This window comes from Haliaeetus leucocephalus, unplaced genomic scaffold (assembly GCF_000737465.1).
Source record: "Haliaeetus leucocephalus isolate CR32 unplaced genomic scaffold, Haliaeetus_leucocephalus-4.0 Scaffold428, whole genome shotgun sequence".
NCBI lineage: Eukaryota > Metazoa > Chordata > Aves > Accipitriformes > Accipitridae > Haliaeetus > Haliaeetus leucocephalus.
The window spans coordinates 6851859-6864444 of NW_010972864.1; the positions used below are offsets into that span (position 1 = coordinate 6851859).

The 12586-nt window shown below is 39.3% G+C and overlaps 1 protein-coding gene across 11 annotated transcripts in view; it reads right to left on the bottom strand.

Moving 5' to 3' along the window:
* Nucleotides 1-12586, bottom strand: part of PRKDC (protein kinase, DNA-activated, catalytic polypeptide) — an 86723-nt gene that overhangs the window by 809 nt on the left and 73328 nt on the right. For 5 of the 11 annotated variants that reach the window (XM_010574379.1, XM_010574380.1, XM_010574381.1 and 2 more), the window contains 11 exons: nt 11753-11840; nt 10902-11045; nt 7108-7312; nt 6486-6553; nt 6000-6220; nt 5594-5686; nt 3553-3642; nt 2230-2301; nt 1943-2144; nt 1358-1546; nt 638-777 (listed from right to left, as the gene is read on the bottom strand). In XM_010574379.1, the coding sequence (XP_010572681.1) occupies nt 638-777; nt 1358-1546; nt 1943-2144; nt 2230-2301; nt 3553-3642; nt 5594-5686; nt 6000-6220; nt 6486-6553; nt 7108-7312; nt 10902-11045; nt 11753-11840 (1512 nt within the window). Of the gene's footprint in view, nt 1-637; nt 778-1357; nt 1547-1942; nt 2145-2229; nt 2302-3552; nt 3643-5593; nt 5687-5999; nt 6221-6485; nt 6554-7107; nt 7856-10901; nt 11046-11752; nt 11841-12586 lie in introns of those variants that run through there. The other 6 variants (XM_010574382.1, XM_010574384.1, XR_774798.1 and 3 more) reach the window with 6 other exon arrangements.

Here is a 12586-nt window from a genome sequence, read left to right on the forward strand (position 1 = left end):
AAAAAAGTTTTTTTTTTTTTCCCCCCCCCCCCCCCCCCCCTTGATTAATCCAAAATGTCTTTTTAGAAGAGGATGGAAGGGATTAATTGTACTTTAACTGAACTTTAAAGACATTCTGGCTTGAGCCAGACTTGACTAGACAGGACATAAATAACCTCAGAATGCCATCAGATTCGAATTTGATGTTTTTGGGAAGCAGCTTACCTCCATGCCTCCCATACAGCTGGTTCAGGCTTCATTTCAAGCAACTGTCCAGCAAAAGCATATTGATTTAAATACTACCCCTAGCCTAAAAGCTGTGGAGACGAACATAAAGAACAGCAGTCTGAGGAGTGAGAAGTTAAGCAGGCTTACAGGGTGGGGATGTGTGTGTTGCCAGGAACAGTAAAACTGCTCAGGAGGCCTGAGTTGGAGCAAGAACACTCACAGGGAGATATCTGGTGTTTTGGCTGGCAGGGTGATTCAGAGAGCTTGTATGTGGACCAAAACAATTCTGACAGGAGGTTTGTTGAAATTTTGCCCTGACTGCCTCTTCTCTTTTCCTAGCTGTGATACTATCTGAAGAGAGCAAAATCTGACACAGGAGACTGCCAAAGCTCTTAGTGGAGTAGTTTAAAGCAAAAGGAGAGCATCTTACCAAGTGATTGTTGCTGGATTGGCACCTGTAAGCTTTCTTTTGACATAGCTGACTTTTTGCAAAGGGTACCAGTTTACTTCAGATGTGTTTATTTCCTTAGTCCACGTGCCTCCTTTTTTCAGCTGTCTTTGTTCAAAGTTCTAAAGAGGAAACAAATTTTCCCTGTTTATCATAAATCATATACTTAAAAAGACCTTTAAGCTGCCAGATCATGGCAAGTCAAGCCAGTAACTCTTAACTGCAGATGCAATGGAGGGCAAAGTAATGAGATGATATCTAGCCTGCCTATGACTTAAAATGTAATTTACAACTGGAGTTAATGAAGTGCAACTAATTTCAGAATTTTTTTCTGTGTAATCATTAGTTTTATACATACAGTGGTGTTATGCAAATTTAAGAAGCTCAGTGCAAAAAGTTGAAAATATTTATGCTGCTGCTGTAAGTGACATAACATTATCAAGAGATACCCACATTTTTAGGATTATCATGCAGATAAAGAACAGTACACTGATAACAGACATGTACTACTATTTTTTGTCCATCAATATAGAATTCTGTCATTTAAAATCCTTTCAGTTCAGTTTCTCTGAGAGCTCAATATAAAAAGATAAAAGGAGCACTGAGAGCGAGCATCAAGAAATACTTCCTTTTTGATCAATTTTCTCCTTATTGCAGTTTAAGAATTTTCACATGAAGAAAAAGAGAGAGGAAAAATCCCACCTTCCAGTCCAAAGAAGGCTCTTTTACAAATACATCCATTGTGCTGATGAGGAGATCTGGATCCGCACGATAAGCCCTTAGGGCATGCACCATCACACTGTAAATGAGCCCCCACTCTTTCACTGGCATCATCAGGTTAACAAACTGGCGAGTCAGACGAAAAGGCATCAACTCTGGCACACTCAAAAACTAGCCAAGGAGAAGGACAGTCAAAAGAAAACAAGAATTAAGAAGCTTTGGAACAGAAAGATTGGAAATAAATATTTTGTTCTTTTTAAGCTTTGAAACCCTCTTTGTCACTTAACTGAAAATAATGTGCAACACGGTAGAACAGGACCAAGTTGTGACATCAAAGCTTTAGTCATGAATATTTAGTGATAGTGGTTGAAAGCATGGCTGAACTACACAAAACACCACCATATAGACTCTGTGAAACTCTATAGCTCCCTGCTTACCTGAGAATATCTGGAAACAGAGAATTTATTCTATTAACTAGAAATAACTTGTAAAGACTATTTTGCATCGGAGTGATGGCAAATGAGGAGCATCAAATTAAATGTAACAAATTAGTTAGAAAACAAATACCTGTGTAGCTGAGCCAAACGCACATCCAAAGTCTATTCCCACCATGCCACCTGTCTCCTTGTTAATCATGAAGTTGGACAGATGTCTGTCTCCAATACCAAGTATCCAGTGGCTGATGCACATCAGTGCATGAGAGCTGGCAAAATGGGACCGCAGAGACAGGAAGGCTTCAGGAGATGTACTCATTTTCAAAAAGGCTCGCCTTAACAAAACAGAAGTCACTTGTTGCATACAGATAAAACACTAACATTCGTTTCACAATGTGCAGTCATTAACAGCTCACTTACCGCAGCAGGTCTTCTGGAACACTGCTCTCCCTTCTTTTGAAAGACGTAACTGTTTCTGTGCGGCTAGCATTTCTGCAAGTTAATGAAGGAATAATGTTAGCTATTGAAATAACAGCTCACTGGACGTTAAAAGTTAAGATGACCACATTAGCACATTGGTTACCCCAGTAAACAGTACAGCAACCCACACAGAGAGTTTGCCCAAAATTTTTCACCTGATATTAAAAATAGCCCCTCATCTCTTTTTCTCCCAACAGTTACTTCCAAGACTGACATTTCTTAATAGAAAATAGTATGTAGTTTTGCCTAGTTTCCCCCACATTAAGTCAATGGATTAATCTTTAATACAGCAATACAACCGTGCTCTTTCTGGCTGGATAGTCTCTTCCAAGCAGAGAAACTAAGGCCCATATTAAATCTCTCAGCAGCATGCAGAGGCTATATTGACACTAGAAAGTAGTGCAGCACAAGGGGAGGCAACAGAACTAAATAGCTGGTGCTGAGAACACCCATGCCATAGACGTCTGGGGAGGAAGGGCGACTGCTCTGGCCTAGCCCATGTCTGGTCCTGGGAACCAAATGCTCGTGAGAGCTGGAATGCACTGGGTGCTCTCCTTCCAGTTTAGTTTTATCTGAAAGGAGCAAAGCTGCGTACTAGGGGACAGCTCTGCAATGCAAGCCAACGTGAGGTTAGTGGGGGTAACTGGGAATTTACTTCAAAAACACATTCTGGATCTGAATACAAGTATTAATGTAGACACATTCAGTTAAACGAGTCAAAGTTTTCCTTTAAAAAGCAAGATGCTTGCTTAAGCAGGTTATGAGCTCATTGGAAGTGCTCCACTGGAAACTTTACTTCTCCCCCACTACAGTGCTAGATCTAGGCAGGTGTGGAAATTCCTCTGAGAGGATGCTCAAGTCAGGACCCAAACCATCAAATATTCTTAAATTCTCAGTGAATCACAGTGATTTTCTCTGTCCAACTTCAGCAGGTGCTCTGGCTCTGAGGGAGCCTACCTAATTACATAATCAGGAAGAAGACACCTAGAAAATAAAGTTGAAGAGGAGCATCTGCTTCTAGACACTTTCTTAAGGAAGTGAGCAAGCTTCTGGAAGCACTCCTCTGCTCTGGTGGGATTTTGGCAGTACTAAACTCCTCCTGCAGAGCATCTCCAGTAAGACAAAGCAGCAAAATGGGCAAAAATCAGATCTAGCCAGCATATTATAACGCAGATCATATTTTTCCTGGAATTTCTACAACTCTGTGTGTGTGTGTACACTCCAGCTTCTGTATTTTACACGCAGTTCTCTTTTAAAACCTACCTGTACATAATATGGTATCGAGAGGTGCCTTGCACTTTCCCACCCATCTTGGATAGCCACTCAGAATAGGTAGCACGAGGTCCTTTTATGCTAGGGACAAAAAAAAAAAAATCCAAAAAAACCCAAAACAAAAACCACTGATGATTTCTCTGTATTACCTTTCCACTCTGTACTCGAATATCCACAGGTTGTGTGCTGCTATGACCCATGAGATTTTTATGCACAGGAGGAGTCAGGAAGCTACAGTCTACGTTAATTTTAGTCTTGCTATGGAAATGAAGTTTATACAGTCAGTGCATATGCTGATCCATCCCATCTCCTTCCCCCCAGCTTTGAACACACTTCAGTCATATTTGACAGAATGCTAGACATCTCAAAGGTGTTAATTTGTCAATGAGTACTCTGAAAATTAGATGCTGCCTTGAGAAGAAAGGCCCAAAATAATTTCTCCAGGGAGGGAAAGATACTTTTAACACAGTCTTGTATCCATTTGAGAAGCATTACGTAGCCTACCACAGTACGTGCTGCCATTTGTCCATCCAAACTGGTAGGGAATGCCGGAAGGCAGTCCATTATCTCCTCAGTGTGTAGAAGAGGGGAGGAATAGGGGCTTGGACTTGAGGTGTTAATCCATAAGAAGTGAGTCTTCATTAGTTGCACTGCTTATAGAATAATCTGATATTTTTCTCCCATCTTAACTAAATATACTAGGCATTAAACTTCTATTCCAGAGAAGCAGCAGCTTAGCAGACCACTTGCCTTCTCTCTTCCTTCCAAAGCATGTTCTGAGATATAGAGATCCTTTCCATTTAAGAAGTGTTTATCATTAATAGACTGCATAGCCCATTACATCAGGATAAAGAAAAGGATTTCAAGACTTCAGAAACTTATTTCTCCCACCCCAGCCAAAATATTGCCAGCAAGGATTTCATCATAATTTTCCTTTCTGAGTGCTGTCACTCAACCATGGCTCAATATAAAATGTCTTAATTGACTTGACTGAAGAACATACAGGAAAGTCTGTCTACAACAATAAAATAAAGCAATTTTTTTGGATAAATCATTAACTGTCTTTAAAAAAAAAAGACACTGACCTTCTACATTTAGTATATTAGAAATTTTCTCCCCTCATGAGGTGGTTCCATGTGAGTCCTCCTCCACTTTCCCAGTCAATTAATTGAGACCAACATAATACCGCTGCTGTTCACAAAAATGAACCAGACAGCAGGAACGCAGAAACTGTAGCAGTTCCTAAACTGCTCACAAATCAGTTAACTGCAGAAATAAAGACTCTCTGGAGTCCACCCTCCACACTGGAGGTTCCTCCAGCCTGCCCCATAAACAAGAGAACTAGTAAAAATAAATGGTGACGAAAACACTTTGACAAACTCAGAGATTACGTACTAAGAACAATGTTGGTAAATAAAACTGCATTTCTAAACTGCAGGATAGAAACAGGCTGAAATGCTAGAATTAAATCAATTTTACAAATATTCATCCTCCAATTACAATCAAGAGAAAGCAAGCTAATTTATTCAAACCCAGCATTTGTATAAAGAGAGTGTTCTTTTACAGTTGTGTTTTGTGCATCTGCTGCCAATTTCCCCCATCACTGACTCACTCACTGCTGAACCCAGCTTCTGAATAGCTCCATCTCTGCTCCCCTCCCCTCCCCTCTGCTCCACTCCCCCCCCTTTGCTGACCTATGTCCATTTCCTGCCTGATCAAATCAAGAGATCAAAATCCTTTGCTTGTAAAATCAATCTGCTGATAAGGAAATGGGGATGATAATGACGTCACACATGATTATAAGCGTCTTGTTTAAACAAGCTGGGTGGAGGATATTCCAGGTACAATGGTACTCATTAAACAAACAGTTGCCAATTACTAATTTGGGTCAGGAAGTACAAACTGCCTCCTTGCTTATAGGTGCTATTATTTCACTCTTTTAAAAAAATAAAACGCTGCCACAGGATTGTCAGTATCAAAAAACCTGTTAGTAGTAGTCTCTATTAGAGCAGAGAGCTAAACCAAGCATCACCTGTTATAGTTGATGTCTTCCTCTTCAGACATGCTGTTCTTAAGGAATTCTTTTAAAGTACAAGTATTTTCCAGCCACTTGATGAGTCCCAGTCTGGAACAAAGGATGTCAGAGATGTGAACAAGTAGCTTAGAGTTGAACTTTACAGGAACACCACAAATAGGAAGCAATACATTTTAGTGTCTGCTAAAAGAAGGTTGAAAGCTACCAATTTAAATATACACTCTGAAAAACAGTTTCCAGACAAAGCAATTTCAATGTTGTTTAAAAGGAAAAGAAAAAAAAAATTAAGCCAAGACAAAACACTCTGAACCAGAATCTGGCACATAGAAACCTCACTTTCCAACATCCCAACAGTAATAGATGTTAACATAAGGATTTCTGTCCCTTCAAGATAAATGTCTACCTTGTTGTCATGGGGATGACCTGGTAAGTTTTTAACTGCATATTCCTTTGGCTACACGTAGCATCTTGGGAAAGGATAATGTTCATTACATCAAACAGCTGCTCAATACGTTGGTCTTGCCGCAGGTCTTCACCACCTTTGACAAGAAAAGGATACTCCTGCTCATCACTACCTCGGATTGTTATACGTTTTGGCTTCCTCAAAGATTCCATTACACTTATCTTGGAAAAAAGACAGGAAAAAGCAAAATATTTGTGACAGAAGACTTGGCCTTACAGAATCATCACTGAAATTAAGTGTATCTGTCATTCTTAGATGGCATAATCAAGTTGCTCAGTTACTACTAGAAAAACAAATGCCTGCTGCAGACCTTCCTTTATGTGCTGCAAGATGCATACACAAGCCGCAACCTTGCTATTATAAAATTCTTCAAATGGAATATGGACACAGATTTATACCACACAGGATTTTGACTCAAAAACATACCCGTTCATCAAATCCAGAGATTTTTGCATGGTACTCTGGCAGTGGTTTCCCTCTTCCGTCATACTGACCTGAAGTGGTAGTGGAAAAAATAGAAGAAAAAAAAATTACAATCAGTCTATGTAACTTTTTTTTTTTTAAGGTGTGTTTAAGAACAGAACACACTTCCAAATATTTTGTTAAATCAGTAAAATAATAACTATGAAGAAAATATTTTAAAATGCATAAAAATTCATCATACACATCATATGATTTTATCTCTGAATTACTAATATTATTTCCTTGTTAAGCTGTTAGAATTGCAGCTCTTAATGGTTTCAGAGGACACATCCTTTTTGAACTAGATTTAAACACATCTTAGATTTATATATCAGATTTCCTAGAGTCAGGCCTTTAAAAAAGTACTAAAGTTCTTAGGCAAGAGATACAATTTTAGATACAATTTCAAAAGTCAGGACTACAGCTTAAGAACAGGTTTCAGAGATGATGAAAGAACAGAATTATTTCAGATGAAATCGACCTCTGCGTAAGGCCACACAGAGGGGCCATACAGGCAACATAAGAAGGAGAGCTCAAGAGCAGCAACTTTGGGACAGTTCACCATCCACACTGAAGGGGAACTTACCAGGAACCTCTAGTTCATTCCTCAAGAATTCAGCTTTGAATTCACTCATCCATAGTGAATATTCTTTCAGGTTTCCAGGTTCTTTATGGGTTTTGTTCATTTTTGAGAGGAGAGAAATTACAATCGCATCGAACACACTAGCCTTCATATCCAACAGTTCTGAACCGCCTTTGCCAAAATGATGGTCGAAGTCCTTCCCAAAAGCCTGAGGTTCATTTATAGAAAGGAATCCTGTTAACACAGTGCTAGCAACTTCCCCAAGAACACCAAAATGGTACCTTTCTATCTACACACACAGCTTCATCTGAGCTCCTAAAATACATCAATCATCCTTCCACTCCAGTTCTTTTTTTCTCCATTATTTCTAGTCTGTCAGAACCTTTTCATTGCCTGTTTCATAGACCCACCAGCTATCATCAACAGAAATATCTGCATTTTACCAATTCAGTGATATTAAAGATCTGTAGAATTAGATCATAAACTTTTTTGCCATGTCAAAACCAGAAGCTTATCCCTTTTTACCTCCTCTAGCTGCAGTTGGATTCTGGGTGAGCATATCAATAATGCTGCTCATTTAACTTAATATACATACCTCATCTGTTTACAAAAATTTAAGATCAGCTAGTGAAATATTAATATAAAATACAAATATTTAAATTTGTACCTATTAAACAAAATTCCATCATGAATCTAAATATAGGATTTAATTGATGCACCAGTCTTTAGATTTTCTCACACTTTCAAACTGCTGCAACAAAAACCAAAAACCCCTCGAATGTTCAATTTACAAATGGTAAAATAAAATACAGATAGATAAGTCAGTTAATCTTTTTTCTCCCTCAAATATGAATATTCTGTGCTTTATGGAAGGTGTGGTTTTTTGTCGGATTTTGAGTTTTTTTGTTTGTTTGTTTTTTTAAACTAGCAGTAACCATACTACATAGCAAGCAAACACAGCCTAGCTAATTCCCTATATATATCTTTTGATTGGCAAAAAAGGTATTATATGTATACATAAAGCATGTCATAGAGCTTCATGTATTAAGAGAGTTTTTTGTGTCATGCTAGAAAATATCAATTTAAATATTTTATGCACTATCACATTTATTATTCGTGATTTGCTTTGAGATAATTTTGGTTGCAAAATATATAAACCCGTATTTTTCAAGTATTTTAAATCTCCTGATAAAGGAAAAGTGCAAAGACATTTCATACTGAGCCATTTAATAAACAAAGTTAAGTATTATCTGCAAGTAGTTAACTGAGTTGACTTCTTGTGTTGATAATTCAAGGCTCTAGAAAAAACAGATGTCCCCTCTTGGACCTCACTGGTATTAACAGCTTGGAAAGATATGTAAGCTCACTTGTTTTTTCAATGCCTGATCATTTTTCTCCCAAGCTATGAAGGACACAGCTATTTCACTGAAGTAAATGAAAATACAGAAAATATTATCCTCCTGAAGAAGAGAATGCTACAGTCAACATATTTATCACTTTAAATCTATTTCCAGATGATCACTCAATTGCTTTCTCTGTTCTGTTCTTTTACTTCTTCTAAAATTGAAAGCATCAAATATTTAATAGCCTTAACTCTGTATTTTAAATAATACAATCCATCAACAGTGTTTAATTTATACATTACTGGAATTTCACGTTAAAAATAAATGCAAGATTCTTATTGCTTAAGTTACAATTGAAATTCTACATAAATAATACATATGAAGATTACAAGCCTGAAGTACTCCATGTAGTAGAGCAATTTAATGTGTTAGTTGAGAGATACAACTTTTTTTTTTTTCCAGCAAGGCGACTAGAAACTATACAGTTATCCTCACAGCACACTTTGTTTCCTCATGAATACTGCATCATGAAGGCAAAGAGTTCAGAGTCTGTGCACCATCACCCGGACCCTCTTCTCCTGCAGCTGCTAGTATGTGAAAGGAATACTGCTCTCCCCTTCAACAGAGGGGAACAACCACACCACCCCTCTTCCAGCATCTCCCTTGCTCTTCTCTCCCTATTCGGTTAATTCAGTAACAATTGAAACTCCATCAGCACTACTTGCAGTATCGTCTACCACTGCACGTTTCAGCTTTTTAAAGAGCCATGGGATTTTTTGTGTAAGTGTGCCAAAGTGCACACAAATTATCCCAACAACCAAATGCAGACTGCCTTTGTCCTCATGCCTCCTAGGTCCCTTACTGTGGTTGTACCTTGTATGGCTCAACCTACAGCTGCTCCCCTCCTTCTACCTCCACCCTGACAGCAGCACATCCTGCAAATTCTTATCCCTGTACTCTTAAGTTTAAAGTGATTATCATCAGAGACCCAGCTTATCTTGCAGCAACATGTTCAAAGGGCTAGTATGCCCCTAACTCCTAATTACCCTTTCTGCTGCTCTGTCACCTGACTTCTTCCCAACTCCACCTTGCGTTCATCTTCCACCCTCCCTGCTCATGGGGAAGGAATCTCCCTAGAGACACTTGGCTAAGTTTATCTAATACTAATGTGACATAAGAATGGCCATATGGGAGAGACCTGGATTCACCTAGCCCTGGCCACAGGGTTATGCACATACAGTACAAGCATACAGCCAGATTCTACAGGAGTACCATTCTTCTGGACTCCAGCAATTTGCAGCTCAGGGATTTCTGGACCCAGAAGTGTGCATATGTGTGTAAAAGCTCTCAAAGCATTTTCCCCCTCCCCATGCTATTGTCTACTTGCTATTCGAACCCATGAAAGCATCCATAATAGCCTGAGCAGGAGTTCAGCACTTAAGTGTGTACTGAATGAGGAAACACTTCTCCCTGTTTGTTTTGAACATGCCACTTCCATAGAATATTTACTTCATGCTTGGCAATCCTGATGTTAAGAGCTTTATTGTTATCTGGCCTCATTGTATCTTTTCCAGTTGTAGGAATGCTGAAGTTGCTTCTTGTGCAGAGGTTACTCTGTACCTCTGATTATTCTTGCTGCTCTGAACCTCGTCCAGTTTCATTACACCTGTGTTGAGAACTGCGGACGAGGACCACACTGTTCAAGAAGCAAGAGTCAGAGAAGGCTGCTATGTCAATGTATAAATCCATGTTTTAGTCATTATTAAGAATAGAGAACAACAGCCAATTTTCTTTCTTGACTGCTCTTGAGAATTCACAGCTGATGTTTTCACAGAACTATCACAAATCAAGATTTTGTTCTTGAATTGCAATAGTTAGCTCAACCCCAAAGAATTTATATATGAAACTAGGGTTTGGGTTTTCTTTTGCCACATGCATCACTTAATTTTTCTACACTGACTTTCACTATTTTAGATGTCAGTCAGTTTTGTAAAGTCCTTTCTCTAGTTCTTCATAGTTGTAACTCTTCTGAATAACTTACCCTAAATAACTTCATATCAGCAGCAAATTTGAGTAGCTTAATACAGCAAAACACTCTAAAGTGCTCATACATCCTTGGCAGCAGGGAAAAAAAGCAAGGCCAGATTCTTGTGCAGGTTCACGGATGGTCAAAGAGGCCCAGGCCCTGAGAACCTGGCAGCATGCAGGACAGGGGAGGCAGAAGCTGTGTAAGAGGGAACATTTAGTCCTGCAGGGCAGTCAGAAGTGGAAGTTGAACTACAGTAAGTCTATAGCTTCTAGCAAAGAAATCCCAGTCCTGTACTCCTGACTTGATCTCTTGTCTCATCAAGTCCTGCAGCACCTGTAAAAGCTGTGATCTGGTCCCCTCTTTTTACTTTCTAGTGCTTTCTAGAAAAGCACACAATGCCAACACTACTCAGTAATCACACATACCTGAATAAACCTTTTCCTCAGCAATCCATGGCCAGGAGTCTCTAAATTTCCCAAATTCTTGTACATACCTTCATACATTTCCTTAAGCTTATTTTTATTTCTGTGAGCTTTTACCAACTCATTTCTGACATCCTCAACCCAGTCCTGCAACAGAAAGAAACAGATGAGTACTGAGAAAAAGTGTACTGACCCTTGCTCTTCAGTGATCTGCTCAGATTGCATTTGGGTTACCGTATTCACTAATAAATAGTCAATTAACATGTCTTTTGACAATCAAAAGAGCAATCAAAAGGCTATGGAAATATTTCCCTTTCATTCTGTCTCACAATAAAATGTTTCTACTTTATTAAGATAATTATGTTTACTACCATAGGGTCTAGTGCAAACTAAGAAAGCCTCTACAGGGCCAGGAGTGGTATCAAACACAAGACGAGAATCCTTTGGACAACGGGGTCAGAATGTAGACAGGTAAGGCCAGCAGAAAGCAGGGAAAGGGCATAAGAACACAAGTAGTCAGAAATTATAGAGATGGCCACAAATGATCATTCTGTAACGGTTTCAGAATGATTAAGGAAGACTGACCATGGGGCAGGGCAGAGACCCTGAAAGAGAAAGCTGAAAAGGGCTAGTGCAAAACAGACAGCTGGGATAAGGGAGGAAGACCATTGCCAGTGAAAGCTGCTGACAGCACCCAACATCATCACCAGTTGATTCTGGGTTGAACCGCTTCCTGCAGCTGTGGTGTGAGCCAAACTGCATGAGGCTCCGCCCAGCACTCTCTTTCCTAAACAGAGGGTGAGGAATGAAGGGGAAGGGGGAATAAAAAAACAAACAAACACAACCCACTTTACCTTAAAAAGCATTATGGGATTAGAGAGCTGTTCCAGGGAGCGTACAAAATCTTGAACTACTCCTCCTCTGTCCAACTTATTCTTGATCCTTTAAAAGAAAAAAAAGAAGTGCATCACAACACAACAGGAACTGCCATTGCCACCTAGCCTGCAGATAAGCAATGATCCAGATTGTCTGATATATTAAAAAAATCTGGTAAAATAATCTAGAGGTAGGTAGGTAGGACTCCCTCAGAATTCTCTCCTGGGCTGTGTGACTGTTAATATATTGACTGTCCTTGCCATGCAGCTCCCAGTTTTTTAATTAAGTATCCCACTATGAAAACAGGAGCTTGGTGAGGGAGTGGAAAGCATACCTGCAACAGAAATGGGTGTTAACCAGACTATACATCCTGTCACGACAGTTATTCAAGGGCAATACAGTTTGTGAAGCACAAGAAATTCAGCAGATGTATCAGAGATTGGAAAAGAATGCAAAAAGACACCTAAAATTGTATAGTGGTTCTACAGCACTGTGATAAAAGTTGACTTCTGCCTGGGGATTAACTGAGGTTTTACTGCATGGCAAAATGGGCAAGGAAGGGCTTGTAGAGGAAGGCGCATGCTACACACTGAATAAGCAGAGAAGAACACAACCAAGGGCTGTCATTCCCCAAGATAACATGCATCCATTTCAATGGCCCTCTCTGAAGTCTGGTAGGAGCATCTATTCTATTTAAACATATCTGCTTTTTCTTGGTATTGGAAAGATTGTAAGTGTTCCAGCAAGCTTCATCTTCATCTCTGATGGGTACTGACTCTTACTGCTGTGAAGTCAACTACAGTAAGAGCCTA